Raw genomic sequence first — 22,289 nt, 5'->3', positions numbered from 1 at the left:
GGAAGAGGCCCCAACCACCATCTCAACCAACCAGAGATAAAAGACAGAGACCTTTATAAGCGTATTAGTGTCTTATGGATGGAAAGTATCAGACCCCAGAGCTGAACAATCTCAGGAATTTAGGGCGGTAATCACTAAGGACCATCATTAGTTCCTCACAATATGTAAGGCTGGGCACACACTACAGTGTTTTCAGGCCATTATTGTGGCAATCACACGAGAGACTCATTAGTGTGTACGCTCCAATGATGGACAATTATCGTTCCAAAGCTCATTGTATCGCTTGCTTTGAATTTTAAACAGGACTGAAAATCCTGTTTACAGATGAAACGATGTTGTGCCGATTCTGCACCCAGGACCGGCAGTGCCCATAGATCTCTATGGAGTGTGCAGAGTCACCATCTTTTCAACAGATGCTTATGACAGATAAAGAGCACAGATCTGAAGGTAAATCATGTAAAACGTGTATACTGTGTACACAGGAATCAGCATGAGGATCGGGACTTTTTTTTGTCAGTCGTTGGTAAAATCACTTACTATATCGTATCGGGGGAAATGTTCTGTAGTGTGTACCCAGACTAAGCCAATTGTATAACAGCAACCTCTAGGGGAACAACAGAACAATGTGAGGACTTCCACTAGGACTACACTACAAGAACATTCTGATGATTCCATTCCGTCACCCAATCCCCTCCAAGGTCAAACTCCCATCTCACAATGTACGTCTAACTAGACGTAGGAGATGTTGATCCAAGTCCAAGCAGACTACTGAGAAGACCCACAGAGAGTAGCGGTGTGTCTATATAGAAGTATTCAAGAGTATTAATAGTGGGGTACTGTCAAACTGAATGTAATGCTATAACTCTAGCTTTCCAAAAATGCCTCTTGGTGGGGTTTTATAGTTCGATTTACAGAAAGGGCTTTAACATCCAAGTAACACATCCTAGTACAACAAAATATCACCAGCTGAAAGTTGAAGGGATATATGCTGGTGAAAAAGTGTGGAGAAAAGTAGAATTTTTGAGTGTTTAATAAACTGAAGTTAGGCGGATGCAGAGGGAGAAGGGTTAATATGGAGTGTCTCAGACCATTAGATGATAATTTGGGGATCTGCAGGAGAAGCTGTCAGTTTGGCATGTATAACAGCTGAGCAGTCTGGGTAATATTCAATTCACATGAGACTCCCACACACACACGGGGTATTTGTAGTTAGAAGGCCCAACACTACACCAACTAGAACACACACTTTACAATCTCCAAGGTTCTTAAAACAGCCCTTGAAATGTAACCAAGGGGCCTTTCAAAATGTCCGTACCATTAACATAATCTTTCATATAAAATTCATTGATATATTCCCGTTTTGCACCATCATTAAATAATTATTCAGACACTAGCGCCTGTCCCAGTTGAGCTAACCATCTAATTTCCTTACCCCAGACTCTCTCACACTCTTTAGAACAAGGTCATTTAAAGTGGAAACCTCTTTAATCGCTATTTCTATCTGCGTTCATCTTTTAAACGATTAGTCTTTTCCTTTTAGCAATAGAAAATGATGCATCTGAGAGACAGCAGACCTGTATGTCACACGTAGATTTATTCACACATTTGTAAAACTAAAGAGGATTATTAGATGCTTCAAGTTAAGAAAGTGTACACGGTCTCATCATGCCATACAGGAAATAAGAGCGCTCCCTGCCCGCCCTTGTCATATTTATCCTAAAGTAAATCACCTCAGCGTACAAGGAAGGTGCTTTACTCTATCAAAATAACTTTACCTGACAGACACAGAGGAATATAACAACTGCTGGGATTTCTACAGCTTCCTGCAGCGACTGCAAATGCCTTATTTTATCTCGCTGGCTTTCTGTACGATTCATCCACTGCTAAGTTTACATCACGGATTCTTGGAAAGAACGTTCGGCTTCTATGAATCGGACGTGATCAATCAATCTGTGCATAGGCTGGTCGCTATATTGATCTTGTGCTTTCCGAGTTTAATGAAAACTGTGGCACGAAGGCTCAAAGGTTGTGTGACTTTTCTTAGCACTAATTGTCTTCGGGTTATTAAAATATAAAGGACAGTTTAATTAGAGTAGTAGATTGTGTTACTCTTTGCGTTGGTCTTGCGAGATCTACACTTGCTCACTCAGGTATAGGAAAGAACCATGTCTTGTTCACGTGTAAATATAAGTCTGGGGTGGGCAATTGTTCAGATTGTTGGGGTCTTAAGGTAATTGTACATAGAGCACCAGGGCATCAGTTACTATGCAGACTTGCAGCTATAGTAAGATAACCGTGACTGTGCATGCTACACAAATTGCGTACTTTTCACGCCTTGCACGTTTAAGCCTACGTTTTTGGCGTGAATTGCGTCAAACTCTCCACAAGGGCCAGAAAGACCAGATTGGCAGATTTTGATTCTGGAACTCAGGACACATGATGTCACATTTAGATCACATAGGGGCTAGTAAAGATGACCTCACACAAAAGCAGATTTTGGTGATTTTCCAGATTATCACCACTCCTGAGCAGATGTGAACTTGCTGAGCAAATACATGCAGCAATATAAGACCAATTTAGTGTAAAATAACCACTTTGGCTAACTAATCACTACGTTCATAAACCACTCGCAGAAGTGACCCATCTATTCCCGTTACACTGTTTACAGACAGGAGAAGTTTTGAAATCACTAATACTTTACAGTCATGTAATATGTTTAAGAGCATTTTGGTGTATTTAAAGATTATGTCTAGCCCTTAAATTGCAGTATGGCTCCATTCACATAAATTATCCCAGAACAATGATCCCTACATATTATAACACATGCTTCTAAGACCATGTAGGTCTCTTTGTCAGAGAATCATTAATATAAGATTAAACACCAGACAGAGACCAATGTAGACTAGGGGGTAAATTTATCAAGCATGAGGTTTCAAAAAGTGGAGAAGTTGCCTATAGCAACCAATCAGATACTAGCTATCATTTTGTAGAATGTACTAAATAAATAATAACTTGAATCTAATTGGCTGCTATAGGCAGCATCTCCACTTTTTCAAACCCGCAGCTTGATAAATTTACCCCTAGGACTGTAAGCACATCCATGAGCAGGGTCTTCCCAAGCCTTTGTTTTCATGTCTGCATTTATTTTGTCTACCTTGTATGCCCCTGTTTTATATATGTCCCAGTTTTCCCCACTAGCCGGTGTTGCGGAGCACTCCTGCGTCTTACAAATCAATGACAATAATAATAATAATGTACAAGGATAGCTTCTAATTATTATCAGTTACCCAATAAAGGGTATTACCTATACTCCATTGTTAATACGAAGACTGTCAGCTCTGGTGACTAGTCAGAGACAATTACATTGATAAGTGAAACTGCGTATATATAGGCTTACTATAATGACTGTTATAAACTGGACACAGCCCTTATGTGTACTCAGCACTATGCTTCTGAATAAGCCTCTTTAGTGTATACAGAGTGTAACAAACTGCTTCCAACATTCCTTTCCACTGTATAACAGTCACTAATAGGTGGGAAGGGTGAACTCACCTATCTTCTTGTTCTTCTCCTCGCTGCGATTGTGGGCAATGATCGGAGAGTAAATGAAGGGGCTTTTTGTGGACAATTTCTGGCCCAGTAAATTTTTCACTTTCTGCGGTCGCAGGATAACTGGAAGATTGAGGAGTTTCACGGACCTAGAAGTAAAGATATACATTTATTTTAATGATCTTGTAGAGAGTTATCTCTCTTTATAATAAGGATTAAAGCAGATTATTGTATTTGCTAGACATTGGGTGGGAGACCCCTAACAGACACTTAAATCTGGGCATAAGAGAGACATAAACTCTTCTAACTATTTAAAGATAATCGTCTCAGACAACTTTATTCATAACATAAAATAGACAATATATAATATTCGGAATTCTGACTAAAGATAGAATCTCGCAGTGTTCCGGAATCTTGTCCTTGTGGCGGAGATGAGAGACAGAGTGGGGTGACCATATTATTGTGTCCGGCACGGCAGACAGTGACCCCGTTACAACAGATTTTCTACAAAAAGGGATCAAGGATCTGCTTAGAGGCCACAGTGGAAGCCTGTACATTTATAATATAATTCACCAGACACCAGGTGACGTGCGAGGGGCTGGATTAACCTCACACAATACAAGTTCTCAGCAGAAATTCTACGACAGGGGAGTAGGAGGAAAATGTAACCTGTCATTTAACTTCAATAAATTATCTGTCAAGTGAGAATCTGTCTGAAAGGAAAGATTTATAATTAATTTGCTCTGTTTTGAAGAAACAATCGGTGGCCTTTATGACAGTGGAGGAAAGAAATTCAGAGAAAGTATTTCTGAGATAATTGAGAATCCTATGGTCACAATTACAAAATTCTCAGGATTTTACTCATTCCATCTATAGAAATGTCCATCATTGTTTCTTCAAGACGAGGACAATTTGGCAGCCAAAAATGGTTCATTAGGATAAAAAAACGGTTCCCTAAAATTTCAATCAGCTTTATCAGGATGTAACATTTTGTAAACAACATTTTCTTCGCGGAGCAGAATTCATCATGAGTGATTTATGACAAACAATTCCTGACTGAGGTGCAGTCTATACACCGGACATTGAGTCCATGTTGGTAAAGGACTTAATGGCCCGGGTGTATGGGCTGTCAGTCTTGTGGAAAAAAGATTGAAGAGCAGCCATTTCCTATGCACAGTGGAGTCGGCCATTTTGTGAGTAAAATGAGTATCCAAAAGAACACAACCTGTGAATTCACAAAAACATAATGACGTCACGACCAATATTCGTGAGACAACATTCTAGTGAATTGATGTTATATTCTAAAGAATACGTTGGCTCTGGGCTCAGCTTACAAAATGGCTGCCACCACTGTCTGCGCAGGTGATGGGCGCTCTTTAGTGGACCGTAGATCAGTCTCACTTGGCACTCTGCATGTTGTGAATACGGCTCTGTGTCCAACACCCAGTTTATCTGTCTTAGCTGTACCATGTAATACCCCACAAGTGCAGGAGACTGAATCCATACCTCACGATGGGCAGTTTGGTGAACGGCACCGGGGGTAACGTTAAGCCCTCAGGTAGCTGAATAGGCTCCATTGTACCGGCACACTTGGAGGTGTAGCTCTCAAGGCTTTGTGCCACGTCTTTCTTCTCTAAAAAGGAGGCAAAATATGACAAGTGTAAATTTATCAGCAAATGAGAAGAAAAAAAATAAGAAAAAAACAATAATTAGTTGCTCTGAAGACCTCCTCCCCTGCTCGAGAGCTACATGGGATTGTTGTATTAAATTAGTTTCCCCCATTAGAAGAAAATGGCGGCCAAACAACAACTTCCACATTCCAGATGCTGGGATACCAGATATAGTCGTTTTTGAGCCAATTGCAATATGCATTCAATAAAATATAACGCATTCTACAGAAACTTGCCTATAAAACAGTCTCCAACCCTATCTGCCTTGTACGCACAATGGGCCGGATTCATTAAGGAAAGTAAAGCAAAAAAATGAGTACATTTTCTGAAGGACAAAACCATGTTACACTGCAAGGGGTGCAATTTAGTTTTTTATTTTGCACATACGTTAAATACTGCCTGTTTTCTCATGTAGCACACAAATACTTGATAGCTTTATTTTTACACTGAAATTTAATGTTGATCTAGAACATGCCATACCCCAACTATAAATCTGTCCCCACATTTTTAACTTATCTCCCCCTCCAATGCAACATGGTTTTGCCAAGGTGCAAAGTTACTCATTTTTTTTGCTTTACCTTCCTTCCCTTGAGGGATTAGTCATGTGAAGGAATCATGGTTTTAATTCATACTCAAATCACCCAAAATAGTCACACAGTCCATGAAAGAGAATAGGTAAAAGGAGCACAAATCTATAAATATGAAACAGATATATTTGTCTGATGATGAGAGCCATGTTTAATAAATGTGCCACTGTATGGAAAGAAATCCTGTGTAGGCCAATCTAAGAAATACTCCACTATAATTAACACCCCCCCTGTGTTTCCTTGCCTTGTTAATAAGTGCACCCACCACCTGCACGGTGGAGGCATCCATTTTGATAGTGGAGGCAGACATTTTGTGGGAATGTAGACAATGACGGGATAGCTTTGGGTAACAGGTCATTAAATCCAAATTTTCATAGGGTTAATCCCACACTTGCAGATGTATGGAAACAATGGCGATACAAAATGGCAACGTTGCATCTTGTACTGTCCGAAGCTTGGATGGATCAGAGTAGATTCACTTTGGGAGTAGGGGGTTTACTTACTGGTTTAAAGTGAGGCATATATTTTAAAATCTGAATTTAATTGGTGGAAAGTTGGAAGATTAGTATCTTCACCTGGCTTGGGTTCCGTCATTATCCAAGTTTCCAGCTTTCTGTTTGGCAATAAGGAGGATAGATTGGATTTATTACTGAAAACTGTTAACAGATGATCACATAATATGTTTGTGAAGGTTTAATAATATTGGTTGATGAAGCGGTTTGGCCGTGGTGTCTTGTCTAACTCGAGGTTGTTTATGACTGCTAATATTCAGCTGGGGTCCGGGGAGAGTTTAGAAGGCAATTTCTTCCTGGGAGATAGACGGGAGATTTATTAAGTTGAGAAAATCTGTAATTTGTGGTCCTGATGGTGAGGGGCGTTTGGGGAAACATCTTTGATGTTTTATAATTGTGAATTGCATTCGGCTAACACATCATCAATGTGTTTGGGATTACACAGAGGTATACGTAATGTATAATATACATTTATGTTTCACTATTTGCTGCCAATCATTTTATCTGCTTCCTTATCTTTCAAATAAAACCTTATGTGAATAATTTGTAAATGATAATGATAGAAAGATATTTCAATAAGGAGGTTGGGTCTTTGGTGATTGCATATTGAATTGTTCTAATGAGTGAATATTGTTTTGCATTAGTATTGTTTTGTAGTTCATCTATGTCTATGTCAGATAGTAGAAGCACTTACACCCAGTATGTTGTTTAGATTAAATTGTTCTGAATTGTTTGCTGTGTTTACTTATCTGTATCTTGTATTATAGTAGATAGTTTTGCAGTGTCCCATTATATACGGATTGTGGTTTAGTGGTTGATGGATGCAGGCCATGTTGCGACCAAGTAATACCATGAATATTGGACAAGAGAATTATTATTATTATTACCATTTATTTATATTGCGCCACTAATTCCGCAGCAGAAATGGGGAGAAGAATAATCTTGCTCATCCAAGTGCAAGCACATCTCAGCATTGCTGCTGCAAGAGCAATTAGGGTAGAGGAGCATCACCTAATTGTGGCTCATATATACCCTGCACTCTCAGCCTAGGTTTGCAGGAGCAAAGTTTGGATAACAGTGTTGCCTTATTAAAAGACTTGTATTGCATTAAACTCTGCTTCTCTCCTACTATATTACAGTCTCCAATCCTATGACAAAGAATTATATCCCCCACTATGCCAGTCTCCTCTCCAACGGCCATCCTGCACAATCCCTTTAAACACGATCGTCCATCACCGCTCGCTCTCTCGGGATAAGCTGCTTAGAGAAGTGAGTTTCTGCCTATTTCTTCTGCCAAGGAGCCTCCTCCTGGGCGCAGCATATAAGCTGTCCAAGGACAATATGTATAAAGCTGCAACATGCCCAAATAGGCGGTTTTCAATTATTTTTCTGGTAATTTGCATTTGTAAGGGCGACGTGAAAGAAAACAACTGTTTTCAAAAGCACCATATTATAAATTCCCGACATTTAGTCATAAGAATGCAAATCGGCAGATGAATGAGGCAACGGTTTTGCAAATCACCATTAACCTGAATGATAGCCTGTCATATCACATATCTTGCTTCTGATAGGTGAGATTAGCAGAATATCCCACCCACTGGCCTAAAATGTCTTTAAAAAGGGGAAAAAAAAAGTTTATTACACCGTATGTGCGTCAAGATGGAGATACTAGGTATCAAGTAGAGGTATTGGCAGCTCGAAACATGGCTGAAGATTTGGAGCAGAAGAGAAGGAGGGAGAAGGAACAACATCAACAGCAATAGGGTCCACTCAGGCTCCATAGACCACATGAGTTCAAAGCACGCGTGACCCTAAACTCCCACTCAGAGCAGGAGGGTGAGCAAATGTTTAGTCTTAACAGAACAACCATCCTTCAGTTGTATGAGCAGGTGAGAGATGATTTGGAGCCATTAACATCTCACTCCAATGCATTAACTGGGATACAACGATGAATGTGCGCTCTCCAATTTCTTGTCAAAGGCTCACAGGTAGTGTGGCTCACACAGACGTCATTCTCCAGGCACGTATCTGCAGTGTTAAATGCACTTACTAAACTGGCATGTACATCTATATATTAATAGCATAATTACGACTTTTATGAGTCTCTTATTTCTATGATGCCGTTGTCTGGACAGGGCACATCATATACCAAATTATTGGTCTTGGTCTGTAGATTTGCAGAGAAATCCTAGCGTTGTAATCATATGCATCGTTTCAGAGTTAAACGTCCGCCAGCCATTTACAACAATGCATTACAATTGTCCTTGTGAAAATGTGACATTTAGCAATACACTTGTGTACCTGCTGGCTGCTCTGGAAACTGTGACAGTTAGTGAACTCTCCCTGTACACCTGCTGGGTGACCTGGAACATGTGACCCGCAGGGTGGTCTGGAAACTGTTACATTTTATTTGCAGCCACATATATCAGCACGTCGTGCGGGGGACCCATACCCAGCAATGTAAATTCAATGGAAGAAGTTATACATATATTGTAGTGTATAGGGAAATTCTTTACTTCCTTTAATATAGTGATTAATAATACAGTTATTTATTCATTATAATCCGTTGTTAAAATTTCTACATGTAATGTAGTGTATAAAAAAAAACCTTATTGAATTCTGCAAATAAAGTCATTTAGACATTACACTTCGGTGGTTACTGCCGGGTCCACCAGTATATCTGATTCCTGCGCCAGGATGGCATGAGATAAGTTAGCTTTCTATCGGCTCTGTTGTGGCTGGTTATTCTGGCTCTTACCTATATCCTGCGTCAGTCAGTCTCTATGAGATGCTTCTACGTGGTCAAATACAGGACGGATGGCTACTGCGTATGTTTAATAATAATAATAATAAATAATCATGCACTTAAAATAAAAAAATATATATTTAAAAAACATATGATATAGATGTTTGTCCCTTTTTGTAACTTGTAGAGAAAAAAAAATATTTATTTTCATATTTGTAATATAAAATTCACGTGTCATTCTAGGTGACTCCGGATATGGGTGTCAGTCCTGGTTAATGGCGCCTCCGTTGAATCCGCAACCACAAATATAATGATCATATCATGGAATCCGTGACAGGTTCATTACTGATCAAAGCAGCTGCTCCATAAGCAGCCAGGGAGATGGGACCCACAGGAGTGCCCGCACCATCTAATAGTATCAAGACTTCACAGGTCAAGACAATAAATAATAATAAAAAAGGACATTTGTTTGCTTATTGGGGGTTTAACAAGAAAATATGGGGATATATTGCATCGAGAACTGTATGTCTCCAAAAATATATAATTATTGAAGGAAATCGACACTTGCCAGTCGTTTAGTAGGAGCGCTGTCGACACACAACCTTCCAGCACGGACCAAGCTGTGCCCCCCATAAAAATGTATGTCTAAGATTGACTGACTAGGATAGTTGAAGATATGAGCTCAAATTGGGGTCCTTTTCTGCATGTTACTTTATATCTTGTAGTACTTAAAAATCTGCAAAGCCCAACTAAAATATATAGGGGGGCGGGGGCAAACGCAGGATTTGTAGAGAGGGGTTTCCACATCATGCCACCAGTGGGCGTGACCAGCATGCATGGGGGCGTGGCTATAATTTTAGACAGTGCTTGGCTGCTCTCCAACTCTTCCTATCCACGTCATATACACAGGCAATTCCTATTCCCATCATATACACAGGGCAAGCCACCTCAAGCATACAGTGCCCCATGCTGGGAGGGGGTTTCTAGACACTAGAAACCCCCCCTCGGTTTGCCTATGGGGGGTTCTAGCACATTAGTGACTTCCCACTACATTCTGATGTGCAGTTGTTGTCGGCATCTGATAATTGTTACATATTATCATTAGGTACAGTAAAGACAGGCAGAGCTCACTATACAGCAGGATGAAGGAGTCCTCTCGTAGCACCTGGTCCTCGTGATTCCATCAATATCTCTTACAGCTTCAAACCAAGCCGGTCAGAGACCGTAAATGTGCTCTCAGATACACAAGGACTGTTGCCTGCTCAGTTCCCCTTTTCCGACAAGATAGGACCCCACGCCTGATGGATCTGTTCAGCTAAAATAATCACAAGTCTTTCATGTGTTTCAGTGAACAGAGGTTGAGCAATCTGCAAACTCAGCAGATCGACTTCACCAGACTAGTCAGATGGATGCAATGCTGCTCACTGACGGAAATACATCAAATATAGCTGTTTAATTAGCGCACTGATGTCACCTTTTGATTGTCTCACAATGCACAGGACCTGGTCTGAATCAGAAAAATTACACTTCTTTGTGCAATGCACAGGAATACATCTTACTAGGGCAAAATAAGACAGTTAGCGGTTACACAGATAATTTCACATCAGGAAACTATAGTAATAAATATGAAAATAACATATGAGAACAATAACCAACAAAGAAATATTGTAAGAAATGGCAACAACTGAAAAATGATGTAACAGAGCAATTTCCCTGCAGTCAGTAAACAAAGATGGTTCCCAACTACATCAAAATTGTTTACTGATTTTATGACAGTGATCACCATCTGTGACTACCAGTTAACACAAATGTTAATTCACCTAATGTTATTATTAAACAGCAGGAGTTTGGTAGTTTTGGCAACTTTTCTGGTGGGTATGTGTGGACTAACTTCAGTTAAGTAATTTCTTACGCTCCACAATGGGTAAAAAGAACAGGGAAATCCATAACATATAGACAGAGAAGACCCTGCTCCTTCCCCTATATAACTCTCAGTCTGTGGCTTCCTGCTACCTCCATTCCCCTCCTCACATCATGTCACTGCCCCTGTCACATGCAGCCCTGTCCTCACTAACACATCACTCATCTCTGTGAGAAGTTTGTATGTTCTCCCTGTGTTTGCGTAGGTTTCCTCCGGGTGCTCCGGTTTCCTCCCACACTCCAAAAAACAAACTTGTAGGTTAATTGGCTGCTATCAAAATTGACCCTAGTCTCTCCCTCTCTGTCGGTCTTTGTGTGAGTGTGTGTCTATATTAGGGAATTTAGACTGTAAGCTCCAATGGGGCAGGGACTGATGTGAATGAGTTCTCTGTACAGCGCTGCGGAATTAGTGGCGCTATATAAATAAATGGTGATGATAATGATGATGATCTCCTGATATACTCTGTGCTGCTGGAGGACCCTGCTCCTTCCACTATATAATTATCAGTCTGTGGCTTCCTGCTGCTTCCATCCCCCTCCGCACATCACGGCAAAGCCCCTGTCACATGTAGCCCTGTCCTCACTAATACATTACGCATCTCCTGATATACTCTGTGCTGCTTGAGGACCCTGCTCTTTCCACTATATAATTCTCAGTCTGTGGCTTCCTTCTGCTTCCATTCCTCTCCTTACATCACGTCAATGCCTGTCACGGGCACTAGGAGTCTTTACCCAGGGATCACCAGGTGGTAGGCTTACCAGAGCAATATAGATGGTAATAGGGTACTCTGGTAGCTGGGTGATCACGGACCAGGAAACAGCAGATGATGAGATGCTCAGGAAAGTCTATGACTAGCAGCACCGGCAATATGGAGGTAATAGTACACGAGGAACTGTAGGACAAGGACACGTGAAGGTAGTCAGTGGTCTGCGGTAGCAAGTTGTACCACTGCTATAGTGAGGAGGAATGTCCAACAGAAACGAGGAGGTGATGAGAGTCAGCGGTCTGCAGATAGCAAGTGGTACCGCTGTCTGAGTGAAGGAGTGGAATCCAAGTGGAGGTATCCGGGGAGTCAGTGGTCTGCGATAGCAAGTTGTACCACTGCTATGTGAGAGGATACTGGAACAGGTGATACTGGAAACAGGGATCAGTGGTCTGCTACCAGCAAGTTGTACCACTGAATATATATGTGAGGAGGTGCACGGGGAGAGACTGCAACACAGGATATACACAGGCACCTTATATACGATCCACAGTAACATGCACAATATATATATAAATGACTGAACAGGTCTGCAAATATAGGAAGTCTCTTGAAGTAGTCCAGCACAAGTTAACACAGTCAATGATGGCAATAGACTCAGCGGATAGCAGACTCCAGAGGAGAACCAACACAGTCCAGCAAGATATGCAATACACCAGCACAGTCAATGAGAAGTATGCATACCGTGGTTCAGAAGCAGGCAGTCAGATAGGAGTGCAGGGATACCTGAGCGGCAGGAGGCCGGCTGGATGAGAAGTCCCAGGATACCTGAGGCAGCGGTCAGTAGGTGCAGCGCACAGATAAGTAGACCAACAGGGACACGAATCCACAGGAATCAGTAACACGTGGAACTGGACTCAAGCAGGACCCAGGAGAGAGGAGATGATCCAGCAGAAGAGTAGTTGATGAGATATAAATCCAATGCTGACAGGAGGGTAGACCTGCGGGACACGTGAAGGCGTGGAGAGCGGATCAGCGGTAGATGGGTGATAGCGCGGTCAGCAGCAGCAGGACTCTGCGGTACACGGAGGTAACCAGTAGCAACCAATAGTTGTCAATAGCGATGGAACACGGGAGAGCAGAGTAGACCAGGAGCTGTTGATCACGGAGAGTAGCAAATGGCAATGAGAGCAGCAGTCTCGAGGAAACACAGGAGAGCTGAGAAGAGACTGCAGTGCACAGGGGCAGCGGATAGGAATCAGCTAACTTGTCACGATGATGAACACAGGCGAGTTGTAGGCTGGAGGCTGTAGTGCACGGAAGCAGCGGATAGACATCAGCTAACAGTCACGATGATTAACACAGGCGAGTTGTAGGCTGAAGGCTGTAGTGCACGGAAGCAGCGGATAGACAACAGCTAACAGTCACGATAATGAACACAGGCGAGTTGTAGGCTGAAGGCTGTAGTGCACGGAAGCAGCGGATAGACAACAGCTAACAGTCAGGATAATGAACACAGGCGAGTTGCAGGCTGAAGGCTTGTAGTGCACGGAGGCAGCGGATAGGAATCAGCTCACGGACTTGATGAGGAACAGGTGAGTGGATGTAAAGTAACGGTGGGAGTGCACAGAGGCAGCGGGTAGGAACCAGCAAACAGTCACAGTGAAATATAATAGCGTGATGTGGATTAGAGGACTGTAGTGCACGGAGGCAGCGGATAGGAATCAGCAAACAGTCACAATGATAAGTAATAGCGTTGAAGTGGTTTGGAAGACTGTAGTGCACGGAGGCAGCGGATAGGAATCAGCTAACAGTCACGATGATATAGTTGATGGTAGAAGTGGTATGGGAACCACAGTAGTAGAAGTGGTTTGGAAACCACAGAGGTAGAAGTGGTTTGGAAACCACAGGAATCAGCAGCGCTGAAAACACGAGGAATACAGGAACACCTTCAGAGACTCATAGGGAATGAGACTCCAAGATCAGGCAACGTGGTGTTGACCACAGGTGCTTAATATAGGGAGGTTGCCTGATCTGCCAATTGAGTTAAAGGGACATACACTGAAGTATAGGAAAGGGCTGCGCATGCGCAGACCCTCAGGATGGAGGACGGCCACGGTTCCTAAATGTCCGGGAAGAGGCACTCACGGTCCGGTGAGTGACAATGCCCCTGTCACAAGCAGCCATGTCCTCACATACACATCTCTCATCTCCTGGTATACTCTGTGCTGCTGGTGAATCTGCTCCTTCCATTATATAACTCTCAGTCTGTGGCTTCCTGCTGCCTCCAATCCCCTCCTCACATCATGTCACTGCCCCTGTCACATGTAGCCCTGTCCTCGCTTACACAATTACACAAGTGAACAATTAACACATTCATCTCCATAGTCTGTAGGTTATGAACATACTTATGATCTGATTGGCTAAATGTTGATGTATTCCTGTCTATAGCCCTTAGCTATGGTAGCTCTCCTTATTTAGGTATCCCGTGTACCAGTATCAGACAGCGATGAGTAAAACGTGGCTGTTTGATGTCACTGTAGGACGGGCATCTTGCCTGATTTTCTCAGGATGACATCAATGCTGCAGGATTCTGAAACTCATTATATCCATCATTTAAGCTTCACGGTCCAGGATTTTAAGGTCAGGATCACAAACTGGAACGCTTCCTGAAATTTTTATTTTTTTTCCTTTCCTAAAGCAAAAAGCAACCGGATTAATTTATCCAGTGACCCAGTTGAGGATTAATAACACCTAAAAATAAAAATCACATTTGGACGACAGTCAAAGGACAGCTTTGAAGGACACTCTGCTAAAACCTAATGGGCACAATTGATTTAAAAGACAGGAGCCAAGGAAGTTGGGCGTCATGTGACACCACGGTGGAGATTGGATCTAATTGCAAATAATGGCGGAAGGTCGCAGTTTAAGGGAATTGCAGGTGACTGACAGCTCCATATCCGGCCAGTCACAGCGACCACACAATTTACTTATAGAATTATTAACCATTCTAATCATTTTCACACTGACATCTATGTGAGACATATCTATAACCTAAAAGTAAACATTAACTACTGTAGAACAGATTAACTGACAACTGCATAGAGATAAAACAAGGAGAGATAATGAGATTTATTTAAACATCTTCTGTGTCCAGAAAAATACTTACTCAAGCTGGGTACACACTACAGAAATTTCGACCAACTTTTTATGCCGAGCGATTTTACATGTGACTGATGGTCCGATCGCTCGGTCCATGGACTGCATACACACTAGCCTTGTTTAGGACGATAAAGGGAAGAGCGGACGTCCCTTTAGCGACTTTTTACAGCCATGTTGTCGAGAGAAATGACTGTAATTTCGAACTTGCTGTTGTGGATCGGTCGGAAGTTTATACACACTACACAGCGGAAACGAGATTGGACCGAAAATATTAAACGGTACGACCAACCAAATGAGGCGATAATCGTCCATTTGGGCAGACTTTCGACCATAGTGTCACTGTACACACTGACCCGACTTTTGAACGAGCGGTCGTATGTCGGCTGTTTGAGCCAATTATTGGACGAAAACAGTGTAGTGTGTACCCAGCTTTACTTTCTATAACAAATGTGTCACCTCTATATAACATCATCCCGCCAGTTGCAGCCAGTGCTTTAAGCCAATCACTGAACCATTATAGACATCAGATCGCAAGGAACACAGGGCGCAAGATAAACTATAATATTGAATATTACTTAACTATATAAACTCTACAAAAAACTGAATCCTCAGATTTGGATGGAATTATCATTTGCGAAGGACACTTATCAAGACAGACTGAAAGCAGTTTAGGGTTAAACTGGATAATTAAGAAATCTATCAGTTATTTTTATTCAGCAACTGCCCATCCCCGAGGAAGGATCACTGATCACTGCAACAATAAGCAGAGTGTAGTATAGATCACGTATAGAATACTCATTGTCACTTAAGGCTGCATCTGTATTGAATGCACCCTCAATTAATAACTGTGCACCCCAAATTATACCACTGTATTTACCATTCTCGAAACTAGGAATAAAACCGGTTTGCAAAAGAGTAAGTGAGAAAACGAAAACAATCAATAATTCAACACAGAAGCAGTTTATGCTGTGGCAGGAATGCACCTAGCTCACCGAGCTGGTAAATATTATACATGTTGTGGCCTAGGGTTTCTTTGGGGGGCGCAAATGATACTTAATGTGCAGGATGAGACACAATCGTATAAGTGTGTATAGCAGGCAATACACCGAGATTCCTGGCTTTTCTCTGTTATAAGAAATGTTACACAGTAAAGCAAAAGAAATTGTTAGCAGCGGGTTGTCACGAGACTGTGGCAAGTACACATCATATCAGATCTGATTTATTATACACAACAACGGTGCACCATTTAGTTGAATTTCTGAAAAGGTTGTTCCAAAAATAAAAAAGCTAAAACGTGAAAAAAAACAAAAAGATGAAACATTTTCTGTTCTCTAAGGTTTCCCAGTATATAGATGTCTGTGACTAAGCTCCGCAGAATATTTACATCAGGAAAAAGTGATTTACCCCAAATAACAAAATGCCATTTCCTAATACATCCCCACATTTATTTTCTGTGATATGTAACATTTAATAGACATCTAACATCTACTTTATGTATTTCCTGTTTTTACTCATGTACATTACATTCACTACTTGGTCTGTGATATTGGAGAAAACCCAGCACTGTCTGTTAGAGATGGTATAAGGTGAATGGACTACGACTACTTGGTATGTGTTGGTTTTTCTTTAATTTAAATGAAGTTTTATTCCTTTTGCCATTGTTCATAGTCTCACCAATACGCCGTGGTTCTATACCACCTACAATTCACCCCATCTGCCTACAAACAAAGGAAAAATAAATCTGTGAATTATTTAGGCACAGGGAATAGTGTAAGAAGCTGCTAAAGAGAGATTACATGTTCCATAGCCAACATTTCCAAAGACAAACACTGTCCAGGCACCTCGGAATGGTGACGGATAGGCACACTAATGTTCTTAATGTATCAAGTCCACATTCCATATATATTCATAGTCACTAAAAGAGTACAAGGGAAGACGTGCAGCAACAATCAGGCAATAACTTTCATTATCTTGTCGATGAATAATCAATGCCAATATCAGATTAGTTGCTATGGGATAATGCATGAGTATATCTACGCTGTTAGTAATTAGCCCTCACAGTCGCCATCACAAAGCACCAGGTACGGAGACAGGAGGAGTACATCAGGGATGTTAGATCTCATCAGTGTAAGATCTGGATTCTGGGTTCTACAACGTGAGTGAGTCATGACGTAACTGAAGAGTATGTGTTTATTGCAGCCGATTAGAAACCATCCAATGTACAGTAAAGTAGAATTATCAGTCGTGGAACAAGACTCCTGAAACCCACGAGGAGCCTCATGTGAACGGAAACCAAAATAAAGAAGGAAAAATAAAGGTTGGAAAACTGAAACATAGAAAGCACCAAAAGAATGTTCTGCTGGGGAGACGTCAGAAGGAATGCTTTGCATTCTAGGGAATTTTAAGATTTGTCCCTGGATTGTCCACTTTTCCGTATGCAAAGATAAAATCCCTATTTTCCTGCATCTTAGGTGCAATTCTTCCAATCTACTCTTATTCTCTGTAGACTTTAGCTGTTAACATTTACTTAAAAAGGGTTATTTGAAATGCAAAAAAAAATCATTTTATCAGATGATGGTGATTGCAGTGTGGCAGAGTTCACCAAGACAGCGCACCTAGCATGTAACCTGCATGGGAAGAACCTCTCAAAAGTGATGTGTCTGCTATACATATTTTAAACATCAGTGCCCAGCATTGTGGGAGTATGGGCAGCACTGTACTCTGTAGTACAGCAACTGAGCCGCCATTGTCTAATAACTTCATATTATTAGTGCTTCAGAAAACTGTCCACACAGACTGCGGCTCTTGCGTAGGGAAGAGAAGAGTGAAAGTTCAACTCAAACTATCATTATTATTTGCTGTAAGAACACAAGAGACCTTTTCATTCAGGAAGTTGTGGGAATATACATTGTATACTCTGCCGATTACATTGTGTTGTCTTTACCCTTGGAAACAAGTACAATGGTTTTTAAATTATGCATCGGAATTACTAAATTATGGTACATTGCAGATTAATAAATACCTGTTTTTGCCACCCAGCCACAGACTGCCCAGGGAGCTGTACAACGACAGTCGTAAGTTAATGCAGTTAATATATAAAACTTTTATTTATATTGTTCCGCTTATCCCCTTCTGTGAGATCTCCTTGGCATTAGGAGTGTAAAAACTGTAACATATACACACACAGTGTCACACAAACGCGTTTATCAATGATGCAATATAAAAACAGTCAATATATGAAAAAAAAAGAAAAAAACAATTGAGGTTAGCATCCTGTTAAAAAAACAATAACTTATAAAAGAAAACTAATTTGATTCCACAGGATGGACACTAGCTACGAGCTATATCTAGCGAAGTACCCGCTATTGTTCTCAGCTGTCAGCATTTTTGTGCTCTGTTTGGTGCCATGCACTTTCATGTGCGTGCAGATAGGATCCTGCCAGGGCTTGCTGGGACATGTAGTTCTAAAAGACCGTACTCCTCTGTTTCACGGTATTACCAACAAGTTACTTTTGTTCCCTGGAGGATAACTGCCGTATCAACAAGAATAAAGGACATTAACCTACTTGGGATAAGGGGGCACATTCTGACATGGAGGTGACAACACTGCAGATACGAACTCTCCAACGCTGGGGACCTAAACAAGCAGAAGCTACACACAGATTCCAGATATCAGCTTCTGGAAAAGATATGAGGTTAAACAGACGACTGCATTTAGCACAAATCTCTGCACAGCGAGCGGCTCCGTGTGAGGGATGAACGGGAAACACACAGCGGGCTGTGCACAGACAGACGATGGGCTTGATCCCGAAGCAGATACAGGGGTATCGGACACTGCGCCCAGGACATACAGGGACACACCTGACAATTAGGAACTGTCCAAGGAGACTCTCAGGGGTCTCACACGGCACCGACAGTCATATAACTACTAACAGTCAGTCTGTCTAACCGGGACTCCACTAAACAACAACCTGACCAGGTCAATATCAACAGGGCGGATAGATTTCTTTTATCTTCTTAGTAAAAATACAACTCACAGCAAAATGCAAATTCTTATTTTTGAGTCAGAAAAAGAATATATCAATTGACTTCAACTGTTCAGTCAAATGTCCCCAAATTTTCATGTAGTCAATCACATCATCTGAATGCTCACAGCAGCACAGGAAATGTAAGGAGATGAGTGTTAGATTATGTGGGTGTATTTACTTGTCCATTTGTATAATTATAATATTGTGGGGCTGCATGTGCCAGGGGCAGTGATATGATGTGAGGAGGGGAATGGAGGCAGCAGGAAGCCACAGACTGAGAGTTATATAGTGGAAGGAGCAGGGTCTCCAGCAGCACAGAGTATATCAGGAGATGAGTGATGTGTAAGTGAGGACAAAACAGAATTATTAAGTTTTGACTGATAAGTGTTCCATGATGGAATGTATAACACACCTGGATATTAGATCACCTAATGCAGATAATGTGCTTCTGCTTACACATAGGGGATAAGTTTGCAGAAAGCCATTCATGTCAGAGGGAACTGTGGCCTCATATGTAGAATTACAGGAAGGGGCGGCACTCAGTTATCATCAATGTGTATTTATATGGCTCCCTAAAACACTGCAGCCCCGGAGAGTCCGTAAAACAAATTGTACATAGAAACAGTACAAGAACACACAAGGTTAATGAAGAAGATGCAGACATGAAGCGTACAATCTAGGGTATGCATCACCTTAATTATAAAGTTGTATGAAAAATGTTTCATTCTCGGGCACTTACAGGACTTCACAAAAGAATGGTTTAGAATAATCTTTCAACATCCTCGTGTCACACAATCTCTTTCCATTTATTTACTTAATGGGATTAACCACCGAAAATAGTTGCGGCATTGCTAAAAGTTGCAGTAGATAAAAAAAATGGCATGAAATAAATTTAGAATAATTTAAAAAAAAAAAAAAAAAAAAGATTAATAAAGGATTAATGTATTCTTCACCTACACTGTAATATATGAGGATATTATAACTTGCAGAGGAGTTCTGTGCCCATATACTGTGGGAAGGTTAAGGCCGACTGCTTTAAAATCCTTAGATCTCCACTGACACAGAGAACTTTCCCTGTGAGTCATGTGATCCAGGTGACATTACTGCTCTCTAATTATAAAGTTATATTTCTACGTATTTTAATTGTTATAACTTTTACAGATTATATTAATATTGTAATAATAAAAAAGGATTTAGAGCAATGTAAATCATTTCACTGCAATCTGTTTAAAAGCGATGAATACTGGTTTTACACTCTTAAATTTATACAATTTAGAACAAACTTTCCTTGTGTGGAATGACCGCTGCTTACACAGAGGGCAATTATACCTCGGTGAGAGTGAAGGGGTTAACGGGCCGGAGATCCCACCGCCCTGCAGTCAATGGTCGAGGATCTTTCAGCTAGTGGCCACGGTATCCTATCATTCTCAGAGCATTGTGGTGTATCGGGCCTACTGGTGCCGTCACAGCGAGCTGGAGATTGATGATCCTGTCTCTCTGCCGATTCGCACCATAAAATATGAGGAGCGACGTCAGGAGCCGGAAGTCTCCAGGGAAATGATTGTTTATATACTCCGAGAAATAGACCATTATTTCTGACTATCTGGTTTCGCCACTTTATGCGGAAACGATACTGATACCCTCACCAAGAACAAGTAAGTCAGGCCCGAGCTTTAATCAGCAAAATGATACATTTAATGACTCTATTTCTTGTGCCCTGAGTGCAGGATAAGCAATCGTAGTAGTGTCATTGTGTCCAGTTTATCGCAAGGAGCTTGTGGGGAACGTGTCAACACAACGGCCACCAATGAGCCAGCAAACATAGAGAGAAAACCATGGTCTGCTCAGGATAATACAGATTGGTGCTATACACACACACACACACACTTCTATCTGTGCACAAGTGTGTCTCATCATCATCATCACCACCATTTATTTATATGGCACCACTGATTCCGCAGCGCTGTACAGAGAACTCATTCACATCAGTCCCTGCCCCATTGGAGCTTACAGTCTAAATTCCCTAACATACACACACACAGACAGACATTATAGCGAATAGGCGTGTTTGCAAGGATAATTTGGAGCACCCATGCCTTAAATACACCAAACTACACTTAAAAATCACCTCGGCCTTTCTACACTATGTCTTGGCATTTCTTTCCTTATTAAAATATGTAGTAGAGCTCCTCACAGTGACTACAGAAGGAAAACTCTTACTGATTTATATGTGTGTATGCCATTATATTATATAATCGTGATGTAAGAAGAGAGAGATGTCCTACCTGTAGCGTGCATTAGTAAGCGTATCTATTTTTGTGTATTTTATCAATATGAATTAATGTATAAATTTGCCCACAACCACAGCAAACAGACACTTCTAAGGGTCTAACTTGCACATAAAAGTCAATTACCGTTGGGTGCTCTGCTGTAGTGCACACTTTACACCCAAATGAATAACTAGTAAATAAACTCTTAGGGCTAGATTTACTAAGCTGCGGGTTTGAAAAAGTGGGGATGTTGCCTATAGCAACCAATCAGATTCTAGCTTTCATTGATTTAGTACCGTCTACAAAATGATAGCTAGAATCTGATTGGTTGCTATAGGCAACATCCCCACTTTCTCAAACCCGCAGCTTAGTAAATCTAGCCCTTAATGTTGTCAAGTAGTGATGTTTTTTATTGTTTAAATGCAAGTGATAAGAACATCACCCCTGTACACTTAGCTTAGTTTCTTTCTGCAATGATGCAGTAAGTGCACAGAAATCAGTGTACGATATAAGTATTGTCTTTTGAAATGTAAATGTGAATTCACGTGTGTGCTCTATCTAGGAAAGGATACACTGTTTAACTGAGTCTGAAGCAAGAATCCACGCTGTGCCACGTTATAGATGTAGTTTATATTCGAGTCTGTAAAACAACTTACGGTTGACCTTTCCGTATCAGGATGCCAAAGAGTCCAGGATACAATGAAGACCAAAAAGAGAATAGTCAATACCTGGAGAGTATATACTAGCGGTGAGTGTGATGTGTATTATTACTGTTTACTTGTATATACATTTGTATCATATTATGTAACGCTTGTTAGCATCAGTACCTGGAGCTTACAGTCTAAATTCCCTAACACACAAACAGACAGTATTATCTCTGAAGCACAGTATGTTTTCATTTACAGGAGCACCTGGAGGAAACCCACGCAAACACGGGGAGAACATACAAACGATACACAGATAGATCCCTGGTCGGAATCAAACCCAGCGCTGTGAGGCAGCAATGTTAACCACTGAGCCTCCGTGCTGCTTTTAAAAATAGCTCTACTCAGAAAATATTACATGTGTAAGGGACTAATGAGACAACTTTGTGTGACTAAGAGGCTGTTTTACAGTGTGTGCAGGACAATTCTCCCTTTGT

At 41.2% G+C, this 22,289-nt stretch overlaps 1 protein-coding gene across 3 annotated transcripts in view; it reads right to left on the bottom strand.

The window, feature by feature from the left end:
* The window catches only part of TRAPPC9 (trafficking protein particle complex subunit 9), a 456,795-nt gene that overhangs the window by 388,291 nt on the left and 46,215 nt on the right, over window positions 1-22,289 (bottom strand). For all 3 annotated transcript variants that reach the window (XM_075211675.1, XM_075211674.1, XM_075211676.1), the window contains exons 10-11: window positions 5,056-5,182; window positions 3,553-3,698 (exon numbers count right to left, since the gene is read on the bottom strand). In XM_075211675.1, the coding sequence (XP_075067776.1) occupies window positions 3,553-3,698; window positions 5,056-5,182 (273 nt within the window). The remainder of the gene's footprint in view (window positions 1-3,552; window positions 3,699-5,055; window positions 5,183-22,289) is intronic.

Source organism: Mixophyes fleayi, chromosome 5 (genome assembly GCF_038048845.1).
Source record: "Mixophyes fleayi isolate aMixFle1 chromosome 5, aMixFle1.hap1, whole genome shotgun sequence".
Lineage (NCBI taxonomy): Eukaryota > Metazoa > Chordata > Amphibia > Anura > Limnodynastidae > Mixophyes > Mixophyes fleayi.
Note: the sequence above shows the minus strand (reverse complement) of the source record. Positions and strands in the feature narration are given on the sequence as shown.